The sequence below is a fragment of the Equus caballus genome, chromosome 20, assembly GCF_041296265.1.
Source record: "Equus caballus isolate H_3958 breed thoroughbred chromosome 20, TB-T2T, whole genome shotgun sequence".
Classification (NCBI taxonomy): domain Eukaryota; kingdom Metazoa; phylum Chordata; class Mammalia; order Perissodactyla; family Equidae; genus Equus; species Equus caballus.
This window is the reverse complement of record NC_091703.1, coordinates 29,200,629-29,219,564: the sequence shown is the minus strand read 5'-3', so window position 1 is coordinate 29,219,564 and position 18,936 is coordinate 29,200,629. Positions and strand designations below refer to the sequence as shown.

Here is an 18,936-nt window from a genome sequence, read left to right as displayed (position 1 = left end):
TCCAGGCGGGAACCCAGTGTTTCTGGACCAGGGAAAGACCGGCGCCCTTTTTCAGAGCTCTCGCGGCTCCTAATCACTTCCGGTTGCTAACGGTTCCAGAGCGCCCCGGGCTGGGGAAGGGGTTTGCGGCCCGGTGCTAGAGCGGCGGTGTGCGCTGGGCCCGGAGTCAGGAGCCGGAGGCGGTCGGGAGAGAAGGGCTGGCGGGTGAGTGTCGGAGTGAGGGCGCCAGGTGTGGTGGTCTCCGCCGGTGTGACAGGCGGGACCGTCCTGGGTGGGATTGGGGTTAGCTATTTAGGGAGCAGTTCAGAATTGTAGTAATTGTTAACATTACGGGTCTTATTTTGAAACACAACAGCCACAACGCAGTGAATTCATGAAGATCAAATACCAGTTAACTGATTTAAACAGCTTTGAGGGAAAGAAAATGCTGAACATGATGCTAACGAAAAGACCTGACACCGCTAATGGTCGCGGCTGATACTTAGTGTGTGCCAAGCACCTCCCGGACCTTATGTTATGCCACGTTCCCCTTAATCCAGATCTTGAGACACAGTGACCTACTTTCAGTTCCCGTAACACATCAGATTCATTCCTCCTTTAAAGACTGCACTAGCTGTTGCCTTTGCATGCCCTTCTGCAGAACTTCCCAAAGCTGAACATTTATATTTCAGTTAGAACGTCAGCTCCCCAGAAAAGCCTTTTCTGACTACTTGTGGTAGTCATTCGGTCACTGTTTCATTTCAACTCATTGCTTATATTCTACATACCACTTACTCCTATTTGCTATTCGTCTTGTTTGTTTGTCTTCCTTTATAATGTAGGCTTATAAGGGCAGGGATCTTATCTTGTTCCCTGCGGTATTCCCAGTACCTAGACGAAGGGCTTGGCACATAGCAGCACTCAATAAATACTTGTTGAATGAATGAATAAGAACTAGGTAAAAAGTCGCTGGAATCATAGAACTTAGCCTCACAGAACTGAGCTGGTTTGGAACATAGAGAATGGCTTAGAAGAGAATGGCACAGAGAAAGGATGAGAAGATCTTGATCAGTGCTGTCCAATAAATAGGAACATAATGTGATCAACTTAAGTAATTTTAAGTTTTCTAGTAGCCACATTAAAAAGATGAAATTAATTTTAATAATATATTTTACTTAAATCAGCATATGCAAAATATTATTTTAACATCTAATCAATATAAAATTAATGAAATATTTTGCATTCCTTTTTTCATACTAAGTCTTTGAAAGCCAGTGTTTATACTTATTGCATGTCTCAATTCAGATACTAAATTTTCATTGAAAATACTTTAGATTGAGATTACATAAAATATGAAATGGAAAAAGTAGATTTATATATCCACATTACTCTGAACATACTTAAAGGTTTCCCAATAATTGAATTGAGTATCAGTTTTTTAATTTAATTAAAATTAAATAAAATTAAAAATATAGTTCTTCAACTGCATAGCCACATTTCAGGTGCTCAACAGCCACATGTAACTGGTGGCTACTGTATTGGACAGTGCAGATCTAGATCAAGGATAGTGTCTATTCATGGTTGGGTCTAAGGGCAAAGGAGAGGGTAGCACCAGAAGTATGGCATGGTGGGGCTGGCCCCGTGGCCGAGTGGTTAGGTCCGCGCGCTCTGCTTCGGTGGCCCAGGGTTCGGATCCTGGGCGCCGACATGGCACTGCTCGGTAGGCCATGTTGAGGTGGCATCCCACATGCTACAACTAGAGGGACCCACAACTAAAATATACAACTATGTGCTGGGGGCATTTGGGGAGAAAAAAGCAGAAAAAAAAAAAAAGAAGATTGGCAACAGTTGTTAGCTCAGGTGCCAATCTTTAAAAAAAAAAAGTACAGCACGGAGGGAAGAGGAAGGTGTAAAGGCAGCGTGAGCTCTTTATGCAAGTCGTTTCTGAGGACAGATTTCTCGGGGCCTCAAAGTAAACGAGGTGTGGCTTCCTACAGTAGACTGCCTTCTCTAGCGTGATTGCTGCATAGACTTCAGGTACTCTGGAGATCATTTTGTGGGCTAGGAAAAGGGACTAGCAGTGCTGGTCATACGTGCCATTTCTCAGTAGAATCTTATTGTATATATTGTGGAACAGTCATGGAAATCAGAATCAGATAATTTTCCTATAGAGCAGTGGTTCTTAACTGGGAGTGATTTTGCTCCTCAGGGGACATTTTCCTCCCCCCCCAACACACACACTTGTGACAAGTTTTTGCTTGTCACAATGGAGGATGGTAGTGGCATCTAGAGGGTAGAGGCCAGGGTTACTGCTAAACATCCTGCAACAGAAGACAGCCCCTCACAACAAGGAATTGTCTGGCTAAAAATGTCATTAGAACTAAGGTTGAGAAACCGTGCTCTAGAGGATTTAAGAAAGACTGAGATAGCTATTAGAACCTCAGTTTAACTTCTTGTGATATTACTAAGAGGAGAACAAGTTGTTTTGAAGCATTTCAAAGTTTCTAGTTGTGTTTTCACTGTTGATGGAGTTTTTGATTAGACTATAAAGAAATAATTTCAGGCACAGGATGAGAATGTAGGCCCATTCATTAAAGATAAGAAAAATAATATGTGCAGTGCACATAAGACTCAATACATCTGGGGATAAGGAGCTGATCTGTTCACCTTTGTATGGCTTGTATCATATGACCCAACTGTCTCAAATATGACGGATGTAATATAATATCAGAATTACTTATCACTTTCTTCTCTTTCCCTATCACCATCTCTTATTTTATCTTTGTTCCTTTCCCTATATCCTTGTTCCTTTCTATTATTCTCTTTTCTTTCCATCCTTTTCTCTTCTGTTTTCTCCCTCTTCACCAATACGCACACATAACTCCTACAACCCCTCCTCCCCAACACTCATCTGTTTCCTCCCTTTATAGCTGTTGGCTCCTCATTCCAAATTACCAGGTCATCACCATTGCCTGTGTCTGAGAGCTGCCCCTTTCAATCACTATTGTCCCCTGAGGAGCAAAATCACTCCCAGTTAAGAACCACTGCTCTATAGGAAAATTATCTGATTCTGATTTCCATGACTGTTCCACAATATATACATATATATTTGTTCCTGAAAAGTACAAACTACAAGTTCTTGCCTTCCTCCAAAAAGAGGGAGGAGCAACACATATGTTTCTGACATAACTGTTTGTGAAACTGCCTTCCATTTTCAGGGTTCTTTTAGAGCGGGTGCTGTCAATCCCAGGATGTCTCTCTGCTAGGACCCCGTGGTTCTGATTACGATGTCTAACATAGTACATCTTCTCTTCCAATAACTGGCTGTGATGGAACTCGGAGCTCTTCTTTCTAACTGATTGCATCTTCACCATTTTTTTTTCTACGGGTTTCTACGGACTTCCTGGTACATTGCCTGCTTCTTCATAGTACTAGCAACTACTTAGATCTTCTTTAATCTCATGCTTCCTTTGCCTTATGCCTGCAGTTATCCCGGGTCCCTCTGGACTTTCTTGTCTATACCACTCCAGGCTATCTCTGGCCCCATATCTTTCTGTACCTCCCTGACTCTTATCATTGCCCCTCTGGTCAACATCAGATGGTGGACACTATGATGGAAATTTGGAATCAACACTAAACCTAAAAAGGGTAGCATCGTCTCTATGCTCCAAACTACTCTTCACTCAGCATTGGAGGGTATACAGCTAAGACTAGAACAATTCTTTGTATAAAACAGGTATTCAAAACTACTACCTGAATAGAATATTCTGTCATACAGAGGATGATAGAAGAAAATCAGTCTGTCATGTCTTTACCAATTTTAGGAAACCTAATATTGTGCTAGCCTCTCTAAATTCAAGGAAGGATAAGAGCAGAAACATGAGTTTCCCGTTTAAAGATTGTGAACAGCTTCTATGCATGACAGTGTTTCTCAGCAAGACTAAAGATAAAGGGGGAAAAACTATCATTCAGTAAGCACCTAACTTTATTTTTTTAAATGAGGATGTTTCTAATACTGAAGATTTAATACTTTACTTTTCTCTTCATGACCATTAAAAAATCTTTTGGGGGGCCGGCCCTGTGGCGTAGTGGTTAAGTTTGGTGTGCTTTGCTTCAGTGGCCTGGGTGCGGACCTACAGTACTTGTCAGCCATGGTGTGGTGGCAACCCACATATAAAGTGGAAGAAGACTGGCACAGACATTAGCTCAGGGCTAAACTTCCTCAGCAAAAAGAGACAAAAAAAAAAAATCTTTGGCTTCAAATGCTGTGAAATATTGTTCAGATAATTATAAATCATAAAAACAAGTATGTGTGAAACTTATTTTAAAAATTTGTATCAGTTGATGTACATGTTAAAAGTAAACACATTTTATTTTTTAAGGAGCATTATGTTCAAAAGACATCAAAGCTCAGTTTATGGTGTTATGAGAAATGATTTAAGATTCATCTTCCAATAGTAGTAGACACAAAAATGATTCTGCTGGTTTTCCTAATCTCAAACAATGTGAAAGCAAGTATGTGCAATTAATGTCTTCAATAAGAGATTAGATCACTTCCTGATTGTTTTGGTGATGGCTATTCCTAGAACCAGTGGTTCATGGCAGTCTGATGGTGGCATAAATTTGAATGTGTTGGGCCTTTGGCCACAATTGCTGTCATGCTATAAAATTCTCTAACTAGGGATGTAAAATCGTTGCAAATACAGGAAATGCTACGGGATATAAAACTGTTGCAAATACATGAAATGCTGGTACATTCCAAAGCCAAAAAGAAAAAAATTGGATTGTTCACTATCTTAAAGTATTGGTGCCCTGAGAGTCCCAGTGTCTCATTAGTATAGGGTATCTGACAGGGGATGCTCCCTTGTAAAGGTAATTCCACTCTTTTTATACAGATGAGCTAGTAATTTAAGCTTTCAATTTAGATTATTAGGTTATTGTATTTACTTCATAATCATCTTCCTCCAATTATAATATGCTTCTTTTTTAAGGCTGAAAAAGTACCATAAAGTTATTATTACTAAATTATTTTCTTTTAGGGTGTTTGTATTCTATCTCCTCTTGTTATTGCACCCTCCTCAGGTGTCTCTTGTTACCTTCCTGAACTCAGAATCACACAGTATCAAAGGTGGAAGGTACTGTGCCAGTGATCAATTTGGACAGCAATGTCCTTTATAACTTAATGCAATGGTAAAAATGGTCTATAATCTGTGCTGTCCAATACAGTAGCTACTAGCTACATGTGGCTATGGAGCACTTGAAACATGACTTATGTCACTAAGGAAGTGAATTTTCCATTTTATTTGAGTTAATTTAAGTTTAAGTTTATATAGCCACATGTGGGGACTGGCTACCATATTGGACAGTGCAGTTCTAGACCAACCTCTCCCCGTCTCCCTCAGTTTACAATGACCTGAAATTCAGAAGAGATTTATCCACAGTTACAAATCCATAACACACTCTATTACCCCCCTTCCCAGCAGCTCCTACTTATCATTTACTGCTTTCCTTTCCACTTTAGTGTTTTCCTTAGCCTCCTGCCTTTTCTGATGGTTTCCTCTTTTTTATCATTGGCAAACAAAAAATTCCACAAAATGATATACCCCCTACTTTAAATAAAAAAAGGATAAATATTTAGGCCATTATATCAGTAATGATGGAAAACAAAGTGTTGTTCTAGCTCTTAATTTTCATCCACTTTAACTTAAAACAACACACCTGGTGGGCCTCTATTATATCATCTGCACTTTACAGAAGGGGAAAATGAAGGCAGAAAAAAATTTCAATGTCTTGCCTCAAGTCATACACTGAATGGTCAAGTAAAAAGGAGCCAGAGCTGAGAGGTAGAATTCATTATCTTTCAATGAGGAAACATGGTTATCTTGGGCTGCAAGGGAGCAGTGTTGTCAATGGACAAGGCTTTCTGAAATAACTCAATTCTTCCCAGGAAACTGAACTAATTTAGAAATAAAATGAAATTTTACTCAGGAAGATTCTCTGGTGCCAGAGAAATTTTTAATGTTGATTGAAGCTTTGCATACATTCAGGATACTCATAAGGTCTCTAAGGTAGATTCTCTTATAACTAATTAGGCCTGAGCATCTAAAGAACTTATTTCCACCATATTAGTAGAGCTTATTTGCTGTATGAATTCTTTGATGTCTAATAAGGGCTGAACTTACTCGGAAGGGCCTCCCACACTCATTACATTCATAGGGTTTTTCACCTGTGTGGATTCTCTGATGCTGAATAAGACCTGTGCGCCCACTAAAATCTTTCCCACATTCTTTACATTTAAAAGGTTTCACTCCAGTGTGTACTCTATGATGTCCAATGAGATGTGAGCGTTGAATGAAGGCTTTTCCACATTCATCACATTTATAAGGCTTCTCTCCAGTGTGAGTTCTCCTGTGTTTACTAAGGTCTGAGCTATGACTGAAACTTTTCCCACAGTCATCACATTTATAGCGTCTTCTTTCCCTCTGTTGCCACTCTAATCTGCCCTCACTTTCAACAGCATCTTTGGATTCAGGATACTGAGAAATGTCTTTGTTGAGTCTGTCATTTATCTTCCCAAGGAATTCCATGTCTTTGAGCATATCTTCCTTTTGGGACAACTCTTCATTCTTAGTCTTGGTTTCATCACCTGTAACAAACAAACAGTATACAAACAGGTCCTATTCTAGGTTTGAGAAGCAAAAAGCCTCTGGAAGAAAGAACATGTAAATGTTATAAATGTTATAAAAAAATGAAAAGTCACATACAATGCACAAATCAGATATTTGGCACCATGGAAATATATATTGATAATACAGGGAAGAAATTAAGAAGAGGCTGATAAGGAAGATAGCAGCAGGATACATTATTTGGGAATATAATAAGAGAGAAAAAGGCAAAAAATGTGGATCCAGTGTTACCTGGCAATCCTGTGCAAAAGGCAGAGTGGTAAATGGTAAATGGGCACTATAGATATGCCAAGGATAATTAAGAGGGATAAACAGGGAGATTAGAGAACAGAGATGAGGAGGAAGGAAAAAGTTTGAAGGGAACATGCAGGGGCCTGAAACAGGTGGTAAGTGGGAGTAAAATTGAGTAAAAGTGACTGGAGAAGATAATGGGATCAGGGAACCTGAGAGGAATGCAATGAGTAGGAACCATCAAAGGAGGGAAGCATGTATGAAGAATAATAATTAGTTAAAAGAAGAGTGAGAACATGCAGGGCAGGATAAATAGAGGAAGGAAGATAAGCCAGAAGTGTCAGTGGATGGTCTGGTGTATGTGCTGAGTTGAATCCTTTTTTCTGGAACTGATGCCTCGCTATCTCTCCTGTCTAAATCCTACAAACTTTATCGTGCATCAGAATCACCTGAATGGCTTATTAAAACACAAATAGCTGGGGTGCTCACCCCCAGAGACTCTGAATTGGTAAGGCTGGAGTAGAGCCCAAGAATTCGCATTTATAACAAGTTTCCTGGTGTGATAGATACTGCTGGTCCAGGGACGACACTTTGAGAACCACTGGCCTAGCTGTTATTCAAGATTGATCTCAAATGCTGTCTCCTCTAGAAAGTCTTCCCTCATCTCCCAAACTGGATGTGCGCTCTCCCTCTTCTTGATCCCCATGTCCTCAACCCCATGCATAGCATACAACTTGGCACATAGCAAGTACTCATGGATTTGTTGAATTGAATTCTATAAGAAAATAGCTGTTTTGGTGATTTGGAGGGATAAAAGGTGTCACCTATTTGGCATGCTGAAACCACCATCTCCACAGACCTAGGAATGCCAACTGTGCAATAATCATTTAATTACAGATAGTTTTCAGTGGTTCACTTGGCATGATGGAAGAAGCAACAAGAGCCACCAGAACATTTCAGTGCCTGGGCTAGGTATGGAAAACACTGGCTCTGGCCTATCTGAGTGCTATGAATTTCACTCTTCCTTGTCATCACCATATCCCCTTCCTACCAAATCTTCCTGAATTACCTTCCTCCTTACAAACATTTTTTAACAGGCAACAGACTTTCTCAAAGTTTGGCTATTTGCTCTAAGATGATATTGTTTTGGAATCTACATGCCACATTATCTCTGGCTAGAAATTATAAGGTCTAGAGCCAGAACATCCAGATTCTAGTCCTGGCTCTGCTGATAGTTTTTAAATTTTGGCAGATGATAACCATTTTGGTTTCCTTATCACCACAGTGCCCTCCTCCGTGCCTGTTGTTTGATCAGATGAGGGAATGTATGATAAAGCATTTGTAAAAGTATAGTGTGACCCAAGTATTGCTAAGTTAGTAGGGTAGTAATCATCAAGCAAATTATGGAAATCAGAGGCACCCCATACCATTACGAAGTGTTCTCAAACATCAACCTAATTGGCTCAACAGCTTCTTTTACATACTGGAGTCACTGCTGGTTGGCTTTCCTGTGGCTTATTGATGAAAGTGAATATTAAAAAAAACACAAAACACAAAGAGTTGTCACCATTGGTCACTTCACTGCCTTCACAGTCCTTAAGATGAGTCTCTCTCCCACAACTTCAGGAGAAAGCTGGAGAAAAATCTCTCACCAGGACATTAAAAGACTTTTTTTTTTTTTTAAATACAGAGTCAGTTTTCCTTGGTCAGCAATTCAAATTATAACCCTCTCCCTTAGATCTGTGATTGAACAATGTAAAGAGTGTTATATGGAAACTGTCAAATGTGACCTTTTCTCATCTCAGGGACTGCAGTCTACTTCTTGGCCAACTGGGGTTTCAGGGCCTTGTTGATGTGTCTCTTCCAAGTGCCAGCTAGTGCCAGGCTAATAGGATTGCAAGAGACCTTGTTTCAGAACCAACAAAATTAGGAATATTTGGTTCTAGCATCTTCTGCCAGAGCTGTTCTTCCAATGTTATTTTGGCACATGTAATACCAAGAGTCCTTATCAGTTACAATTCCAGATAAGTCCAGTCCTGCTGGTCACTGAGATGAGGATAAGTCCACAAAGACCATTTGATTACTGTGTGTATGACTTGCTTGACAGTCTAAGGGGAGAAAGGACAAAGTTAAATAACGAGTGAAGTGAAATTGGAACAGAGTTAAGGAGACTATCACTCATTGCTAGTGGAGAGAGTCAGTGTTGTGGGTTAGTAGATTAGCATGTCCAAAAAGTTCCCTTTGAAATACTTCAGAATGTTACACAGAATTGCAAGATACTCAGCTCTCCAAGTTCTTCTGTCATATGTAAAGATAATTCTGTATTAAGTGACTACTATTACAATTCCCAGTTATATTTATAGAGATGAGTCCCGTTACCCTAGCCAACAGCTAATACTATACAATCTTGCTGGTATGGATACAATGAATTTTTTTAAACAAATACTGCATAAAAAAGAGACTAACAATAAATTTATTTTTAAAAGATACTGGCTTTTTGGTACATTATCCTGATGGCTATTGAGAACTGTTTTGGACTAGCAGGCAGGAGCGCCAGGTTTTGATTGTAATCTCACCTCTGCCTCTAACTTCTATGGAAACTTGGACAAGGCACAACCACTGTGGGTATGCTTCCTCAACTGTAAAATGAGGATTTAGACCAGATATTACATGCTTTTAATAAAGTTGAGAGGCACTTTTTGAAATGTATGTATTGTGATTTATGCAGGGGTTTTTTTTGGGGGGTGGGTATTGTTTTGGTGGGTTTTGTTTGTGTTTTGCTTGTCTATTTCTTGTGGTGGTGGGGACACAGATAAAAATTATGTAAAGTTGCTGGTGGTGTACCTTAGAAAAAAAGTCCTATTTATACTGTTCAATGTAGACAAAATGGACTTCCCTAAGAATTCTCAGGCCTCACAGGATAGCTAGATTTCATTAAGCATCTTTCAGTAGATTAGGTTAAGAAAAGACTATTTATATTTTAACTGTACGGTATTCCCTTGAAAAGTTAGCAGCACATGTGTAAGCCTGTACAATTTTAGGTATAGGAGGAGTGCATTTTTCTGGACTTAGGCTAACAGGAAACAGAGTGAAAATAGTCCAGAAGTGTTTATAAAAAAACAAGGAAAGACCATCTAGAATTTAAAGTTTTGCCCAAACCATTAGTCATAATCAGTACTTTTCTGTGTTCTACATGGTAAAATTAATTTAGCATGTTGACATGTTAAATTATTATTGTGACCTATTTTACGAGCCTATGTCCTGTCTCCTTCCAAAGGTGGAGAGAGAAGTTTCTTATTTTATGCCTCCTCACAGAAAAGAGGTGAAGACTGTACATAGTTAAGCTTACTAAAGCTTATTAAAATGGTCTGCATCTTTTAGCTTCTGCCTCAAAATATTCTTGCTAAGACTACCATTAACTTCTAAATGCCAAATTCAGTGGACTCTTATCCGTCTTTATCTTGTGTCCTATTAGCATTGGCTACAGCTGACTTCTCCCTTGTCTTCAGTGACACCACCTTCTTTGGCCTCACTTAGCTGTATGATAGTCCCTGCTCTATATCCTTCCAGAATCCTCTTCCTCCACCCAAACTTCAAATGGTAGCATGCCTCAAATTTTGCATGTGGCTCCCTTCTCAGTTTACTTTATACATTCTTTTTGGTCAACTCATCTACACCCATGTCTTTTACCATCTACCCAGCGATGACTCCCAAATTTTAGAACCATATTTTAAACTGCATCGCCTGCTAGATTTTATTTACTTAGATGTTTCACAGGCACTGCAAATCCACATGTATAAAAATTGAATTCACTCTAACTCTTCTTCACACAGATACATCCTTCTTCTCATATTCCTCTCAATTACTGACACTATTATCTACCAAGTTGCCCAAGCCATAAACTCAGATTATATTAAAAATACAGCCCCCCGTCCCACAATATCCCATCAGATCTGTTCACTGTACTTACTAAATATCTCTTGAATTTTCCCCTTCCTTTCTCTCCAGTCTTATTCTCACTCTGGTTCACCAACCTCTATATTTGAGAGTGGTCTCCTCCCCAAGTCCCTTGTGTTTATCTTTTCTCCCTACTATAGTTGTGTGCTCATTCACTTACAAACTTTGGAAAATAGAGAAGAAGAAAATAAGTCATCTGTGATTTCATTATTTTGAAATAACCTTTGTCTACATTTGGAGATAACCCTTCCAGTCTTTTCTTTTAAAAAAATGGAATCATGGACAGTGATTTTTAAAAACACAAATCTGTGCCACCCAGTCCTCTATGTAAAATAATGTGACACCTCCATCTGATAGCATGAAGTTCTGGTATTTAAGAATCTTCACACTAGCGTTTGACTTTCCCTCCCACAAAATTTCTCCATGTCAAAATTAAACTCAGAGCACTTGCTGTTCTTAGAATATGTTATGCTTTTCTTTTACTGTTCTCTCTGCCTGGAATGTTCCCCCTTCCTACGCTTACCGTCTCAGCTCAAGCAAACCTACTCTGTGATACCTTTTCAGGCCAGACACAGGGATAGCTATCTTTTTCTCTGTGGCTCACAGTATATTGTAACTGCCCACTTCTCTGCTTCTTGAAGAACTTAAGTGTCTTATCTTTGTGTTTCTTACCTCTAGCATGGTGCCTGGCGTATAGCTGCTACTCAACAGATGTTTAGTGAAAGAGGAATGAATGAACAGAACAGGGGGTCTCAATCTCACCTCTAAAGCCAACCAATAACCAACCCTTCACTTTAAAGCACTAAAAGACTCCTTTAAATTACACATAATTGAATGCTAGGCTTTCCAGATGTAAGCTAGGAATCTCTTAGCTTAAAATAATTTTTCAGATTAGACAAATCATCTGGCAGGGATCTTAGAGAATGAGAGAACCATAATGGTAAAATTTATAGTAGTGAGAATGGAATCCAGAATAGGCCAGAGTATAACATACTGCTCAGGGGAGGCATTATGGACATGAGAGCCTCTAGAGAAAGGACAGCGAGCACTGAAAAGAGTAGAGTTTGGGTAAATTAGGATTTAAAGTTTGTCTGCTTTTTAGTGTAGCCTGGGGATACACTAGACACCCTGGTTTTTAATTAGAGAGCTGATTAGTGGGATAGGGGAGCAAACCACAACCAAAACCCAGTTAACCTGACATGCAGAGAAACCAAAAAAAAAAAAAATGCCTGCTATACTTAGTGATTCCTGCTCTCTCTTCCTTACTTCTTTCACCATGGGGGATATTATGCACTGAATTATGGACCCCAAAATTCATATGTTATAGCTGTAACCTCCCAATATGTGACGATATTTGGAAAACGGGCCTTTAAATAGGCAATTAAGGATAAAAGAGGTCATAAGGTTGGGGCCCTAATCCAATAGGACTGGCGTTCATATAAGAGGAAGAGATACCAGGACTTCACGTGCATAGAGAAAAGGCCATGTGAAGACACAGTGAGTCTGCAAGCCAAGGAGAGAGGCCTCACCAGAAACCAACCCTATTGGCACCTTTGATCTTGTACTTTCCAGGCTCCAGAACTGTGAGAAAATAAATTTCTGTTGTTTAAGGCACTCTGTGGTATTCTGTTCTGGCAGCCCTAACAGACTAATACAGGGTATCATACAAATTCTCCTGCTCAAAATGGAAATTTAAGGGAATTTGACACTAGAATCATCAGATAGCAACAGACAGAGGTATAAGGTATTATTAACTTGAATGACTAAATCCTACCCCCACCTGTTGGGCCAAACAGCAGCTTTTAAGTCTAATGAAAAACTAAAATATAATTCTTTCCATGATGGGCCAAGGGTAGGAAGGGGAATAAAATCTTCCACAGTGAAGTGGAGGACAAGCAGGAAAACTTGAGAAGGAGAAGATAAAAGTGAGAAAGCTCCTCTCTAACCTGAGGAATCACCTCTTCCCTCATACACACAGAACTCTTGCTCCTTACCATTCCTTTGGGGCGCCCCAGATTCTTGCTCCTGCTGGGTCTTCTTGGGATGGAGCTGGACAGTCAGTGACTCATGTGGCCTTCCCAAGGGGGCCAACTTGTCCAAAAGTGTGTCCTGTCTTTCTGAATTGGCTGGGACCTGGGAACAATGAAGTATGATTGGGCTTGCAAGGTAGATTTTATGAAAGAACTTCAGAGGAAAGATCAAAAGAAGCATCTGCCAGAGACCAGGGACATAGAAAAAGGGTCAAAATTTCATTCGCTTGCAAATGGCTATAATGACTTAAAAAGAAGAGACAGAGGCTAATCTCTACAGTTCAGGACACTGGAGAGTGAAATTCAGTGTCTCTTCTCACAGTGATCTGCAGAGGTCCAAGATCATAGTCTTGGGACTTAAAAGGTATCTTAAAAATCATCTAGCCCAACTTCCTCCAAATGGGGGCATTTCTTCTCTGTGTCGTCCAATATGATAGTCACTAGCAAAATGTGGTTATTGAGCACTTGAAATATGGCTATCACAAACTGAGATACATGAAGCGTAAAATACACACCAAATTTTGAAAACTGAATACAAAGAAAAGAATGTAAAATACTTCATTTTTTATATTGATTAAATATTTTGGGTTAAATAAAATATGTTTAATTTCACTTTTTAAAAAAATGTGGCTACTGGAAAATTTTAATTACATATACATGACTCACATTAGATTTCTATTGGACAGTGTTGTTCTGTAATATCCTTGACATCTACTTGAACCCCAACTTGAATACTCCTATGGAAAGGGAGTTTTTTAAAATAAAGTAGCCTATTTTATTTATAGGTAGCTATGAATGTTAGAAAATTCTTTGTTTTCCTCTGATACCTATTTGCATTCCTGTAACTTCTCACTGATTCTAGTCTTCCAAACTGACATAGAATCAGTCTAGTGTCTCTCTTTACTCAGCCACACTTTAATTATTTGACCCTGGCAGTCAGGTGCCTCCCTAAGCCTTGTTCCTCTCCAGGGTAACATATTAAACACCTTCTGGTGTTCTTTCATACGTCTTTTGCTTTGGCCTGGTTCAGATACCCTGATCTCTCACAACCAAATGACTGCCCCCTTCCCACCTGCTTTCGAGGTTCATCAAGCTCTCTCTCCAGATCCTCCAGCACAGTCACCGCCTCCTCTCCAGTCTCTGGATGGTGCGCCTGCACCCATGCTTGCAGTTCCCTAGGAAGAATGCTCAGGAATTGTTCCAGCACCAGCAGGTCTAAAATCTGCTCCTTGGTGTGGTATTCTGGCCTCAGCCACTGGCGGCAAAGCTCCTGGAGCCGAGTGAGAGCTTCACGGGGGCCAGGTGCATCCTGATAGCAGAGCTTCCTGAAGTGCTGCCTGAAGAGCTCCCTTCTGTGAGGACTGTACTTTTGTGAGATGGAGTGCTGTCCCCAGTAAGGGTCTTCTGCCTTGACTATTAGAAGTCCTTTTTGTTCCTCAGGTTCCAGGGCTGTGGCCATTCTGGGCAGTTTTTCAGGCGATTAATCTCTATCTGGGATTGATTCAAGGAAAATTTCTTAGAATCTTGTCTCAGAGAAAAAGTTGTTACCATAGAGAAATAAAAGCTGCTGTGAACATAAACACACACTAATGAAGGCAGGCAATCAGAGTTGAACAGAAAAAATAGTCTCATAGGAGGCTGTCAAGAACGCTGAAGCAGGGACACGGGTGTGAATCTGTGTTCTACTGTGTAATTTGGAGCAAGTTACTTATCTAGACTAGAGCTACAGATCCTCATCAGTAAAATTATCATGTTTCTCATAGGATTGATGTGTGGATTAAATGAGAACGTATGCAAAGTCCCTGGCGTGGCAGCTGGCACTAGTAAGCACTATATAAACGCTAAGTATTAACAGCTTTGTTAAAAGGCTCTTTCATTCCGCATTCTGAGACGCGAGGGTCCGTCCGATTCAGTGGTTGTGGGGTACGTGCGCCAACCCAGGAAGGGGGTTAGATGGCTATCTCCGCAGAGCAAATCGCTTTCACTCCATCCTCTCCCGGAAGGTCGGCCCCAGATCTCTCTTGTAAATCTGTCGGAGGCGGGGAGGGGTTGCTGCTGACAACTATGCCCTGCCCCCTCCTCTGCTCCACCCAGCATGGGGGAGAGACTCACCTCGCAAGCGGAGAGGAACAGGTGCGAAAGCTAGAGTCCTTTGGGCAGCACCAAACAAAAGGCTCGACTCAAACCGACCAATCGGCGCCCTGCCCCTGTCAGCCGGGCACTTCCGGGCCACTCTAGGAAGCCTCGCCTCGGTGGCGGCGGCCGGGCTTCCCTCAGCCCTAGCGGGTGGAGGACCTGGTTCCTGTGTGTTTAACTGATGGGGTTGCGGGGCCCGCAAGCACCGCTTCTTTGCTCTTTTTAGAAAACTTTTTCCATCTCAAGACTTTTTTTCGGTTTAATTATTAAGTAATATGAATAATGTATTCACATGGTTCAGTATTTAAAAAGAAGAAATGTCCCCATCTGGTTTTGATAACCAATGTTTTTCGTGACATATCTAAGTATATATGGTTCTGTAAATATATCACGCAGATATTTATTACCCTCGCTTTTTTCTCCCCTACACAAATGGTAACATTTCTGCACCTTGCTTTTTTCCCTCCTACCAATTGATTTTGGAGATTGTACATAAAGGGCTTCCTCGATCTTGCTCTTTTTTCTTTTTTTAAACAATTGCTTAGTATCCACTTGTTTATATGTGCCATCATTTATTAATAATTACCCCATTGATGGTCATGTAGGTTGTTTCCAGTCTTTCCTTTTTCAAAAGCTGCTGAAATAAATTACTGTGAACATACATCATTTCTCATGTGTAAGGATATATCCATAGGATGTATTCCTAGAAATAATATTACTAGACAGAGTAGGGGCATTTGTACTTTTGTTAGTGCCAAATTACCAGTCATAGAACTTACTCGCGATATTGCTTACCTATACTTGTCAACACGTTATAAAATATTTTGATCTTTGCCAATCTGATGGGTGGGAAATGCTTATTTTTTTCTCCTGCTCTCCCTTTCTGACACAAATATTGATTATTCTCTTACTATGCCAGCCACTGTTCTGGAAGCTGGAACTATAGTTTAAAGCAAAATAATGCCCTTGCCTTCGTGGAATTTATAATTTAGCATGTGTGTGTGTGTGTGAGGTGGGGAGGCAGGCAATAAACAAGAAAAATATAGAGTGTATTAAAATTAATGTGTCCATACCCCTTGAGCTAGCAACTTAATTTCTTGGAATTATCCATGTAGAAATACTTATACAAATGTTTGAACATATATACAAACAACACTGTTTATTTAAATTGGGAAATCCAAATGTCCAACATTTCGGAATTTAAATTTCTATATGTCCAATCATTTTATTTTTTACAATTGTTGCCTATCTTTTTTTTTTTTTAATGCTTTATCTCCCCAAATCCCCCCTGGTACATAGTTGTATATCTTTGTTGCAGGTCCTTCTAGTTGTGGCATGTGGGACACTGCCTCAACATGGCCTGAGGAGTGGTGCCATGTCCGCATCCAGGATCCAAACCAGCGAAACCCTGGGCCTCCGCAGTGGAGTGCGAGAACTTAACCACTCGGCCACGGGGCTGCCCCAATCATTTTAAAAACTAGAAACTAAAAGATGCCAAAGGCATATTGAGTAAAAAAAGTAAATTACAAAACAGTATGATATGATGGTTTTTGTAAAACAATTATCTTAAATATGTTCTCAATGATTATCACTTGGGGTAAACTTACAGAGAACTTGTAATTTATACATCATATATTTCCGTAAAATTTTAATTTTTTACAAAAATTTGCTACTGGTGTAAACAGGAAAAGATAATTGTTTTAAAACCCCATTTATTCTTCACAACCTACAAACAGTTTTCGTTTGGTGGATGTCATCAATATCCCTTTTCCCTGTCTGAAATTCTTTGCCTGACAAATCATCTTGTCAAAGGGTATAACTCCTTTAGGATGAAAATCAGATCCAACTTCTCTGTGCTTCTGAAGGGCAATTATAAATGATCAAGTAAACCTGGTGGAACATTTAGGTAGTGTAGAAATAAATAACTTCCAAGTAAGCTTTAGAAAACTCTCCTCTCTGGGGAGAAAAATTTAGAAAAAGGATAAGCTCTGTCTGCTCTTCTTTCCAACAGAAGTAAATGATCAAAAGCCAGAGCCCCTTCCTTTCACTGTGACATAACGTGTCCCTCATAGCCAACTGAGCAAATTAAAAATCCAGATAATGCTTAACTATTTCCTGCTGCTCGTTTAGTGCATCGTTCACAGTCAGCATGTTTCTCCCTCCTTATCTAAAGTCTTGTTACATCAAATTCTCTTATCAGCTTTTCAGACAAACCCTGCTACAGCCCAGAAAATTCTTCAGGTATGCCCCTGGCTTCAGTTGCTCATCAACTTCAGAGAATCAACTCACCAGAGCCTTGGAGCACCTGGTGGTGGTAACTTGAGTGGTTGCACACCAGACAAAATGAGGCTTCCAGCCACTGTCACAGATCCTGTTATAATCCTAGCCCTGCTCTGGGCTTAGGTATATCCTTCCTCTACTTGGGTAGAGCCTCTCTGACCTCTTCACTAAGGCATAAGCAGTCTGGTGTATGACAAGCAGGGCCCTCTTCTTCTGCCCTGCTGTCTATATTTTCCAAAACTACCCAAAAAAACCCCCCAAAAACCACTAGTGGACTGTTTTAAAAATAACAGTACTTGGTAGGTGTATTTTCTCACTTCCTCTCATTAGTTAAAAAGAAAGAAAATAAATGAACTAAGCATTCAACTCAAGAAATTCGAAAAAGAATGAGAAAAAAACCCCAAAGGGAAAGATTAGAAAACAAATAAAGATAAAAGCAGAAGTAAGTGAATTAGAAAATAGAAAAATAATCACATTAATAAATAAATCCAAGAATGAAATCTTTGTATGCAAGCCCATAAAAACAACAAATAAAACAATAAACCTATGGTAAACCTAGTTGAGAGAAATATTAAAAATTATAAATGATAATAGCAGATGAAAAGATGCTATCAAAATTTTTTTAAATCTCAATGAAATTGGTGATTTTCTGGGGAAAAAAACCATTAGTTCCAAAATTCATTCAAGAGGTAGAAAAATCTATATAAACCAATCCTAAAGGAAACAACTGAAAAAGTTATCAAAGAATCATCTCCAGAAAGACTTGGATAATTCTGTAGCATTTTCATTTTTTATAAGTACTTACTACATGTGTACGATGGATTCTTTCTAACTTTTCCATCTCAAATGTACAGAGATGTAGAAAGGGGAGAATCACTCCACTTTCATCATCTAAATTAACAGTCACTGTTGACATTTTGTTGTCATTTACTTCCAATGTTTAATATTTTTAATCTATTTTACACAGTTGTGATTGTATTCTAAAAGCACTTTAATAGGCTGTTTAACATTTTAATGAAAACTTTTCATTTTGTTATAAGCTTTTTATAAGAATAATTATATCTACACACTGAGATAATCGTATGTTATCTTACAGAAGAGTTGGAAAGTTTACGTGAGCTAAATAAGGTGCTTGCTACTACTGTTATAGTTTGCAAACAGCTTTTCCTTTTGCATATATCATTCATTTAATTTATAATGGGTATTACTATCTCACAACATACTGTTTCCTCTTTAGGGGGAATAGACAAGCCAGATGCCTCCCATACGAAGGCCAAGAATATATTATTGCTCCTCCAGAGAATGCTGCTTGGTTGGTTTTGCTAAGAAGGTGGAGTCCAGGCTGATCAGAGTTCAGTAAGTTGGGGCCTAGAGTGGTAAAGAGAGGTGTCCTGTGTCTCAAAATTCAGAGACCCATGCAGGGCCAGGATCCTCAGTGGTACAAAGCAATAGTAGTGAACTCAGATTTGGATTAGGATCTTTTATATTAGGCATTTGGCCTACATGGCATAGAAATAAAGAGTTGATTATTACTCTGAAGTCACTGAGAGGTCAATGATCAAAAGAACAAGTGCTCCAGCCTCCATAAACCCTCAACCTCCCCCTCAAGTTTCTTTAAAGGTTGCTTTTTCACTTAA

The 18,936-nt window shown here is 39.5% G+C and overlaps 1 protein-coding gene and 1 long non-coding RNA gene across 8 annotated transcripts in view; one reads left to right on the top strand and one right to left on the bottom strand.

Annotated features, from left to right (window-relative positions):
• Positions 1–43: 43 nt before the first annotated feature.
• The window catches only part of LOC138919600 (uncharacterized), a 21,022-nt gene continuing 2,129 nt past the window's right edge, over positions 44–18,936 (top strand). Inside the window, exons 1-2 of the long non-coding RNA XR_011429909.1 lie at positions 44–204; positions 18,537–18,655. This is a non-coding gene — a long non-coding RNA (uncharacterized lncRNA). The remainder of the gene's footprint in view (positions 205–18,536; positions 18,656–18,936) is intronic.
• The window catches only part of ZSCAN16 (zinc finger and SCAN domain containing 16), a 22,811-nt gene continuing 9,847 nt past the window's right edge, over positions 5,973–18,936 (bottom strand). Inside the window, exons 1-5 of one of the 7 annotated variants that reach the window (XM_070245036.1) lie at positions 14,996–15,068; positions 13,956–14,450; positions 12,848–12,986; positions 12,383–12,434; positions 5,973–6,625 (exon numbers count right to left, since the gene is read on the bottom strand). In XM_070245036.1, coding sequence (XP_070101137.1) covers positions 6,622–6,625; positions 12,383–12,434; positions 12,848–12,986; positions 13,956–14,342 — 582 coding nt within the window. In that variant the 5' untranslated portion in view covers positions 14,343–14,450; positions 14,996–15,068 and the 3' untranslated portion in view covers positions 5,973–6,621. Of the gene's footprint in view, positions 6,684–12,382; positions 12,435–12,847; positions 12,987–13,955; positions 15,094–18,936 lie in introns of those variants that run through there. The other 6 variants (XM_005603650.4, XM_070245034.1, XM_023624134.2 and 3 more) reach the window with 6 other exon arrangements.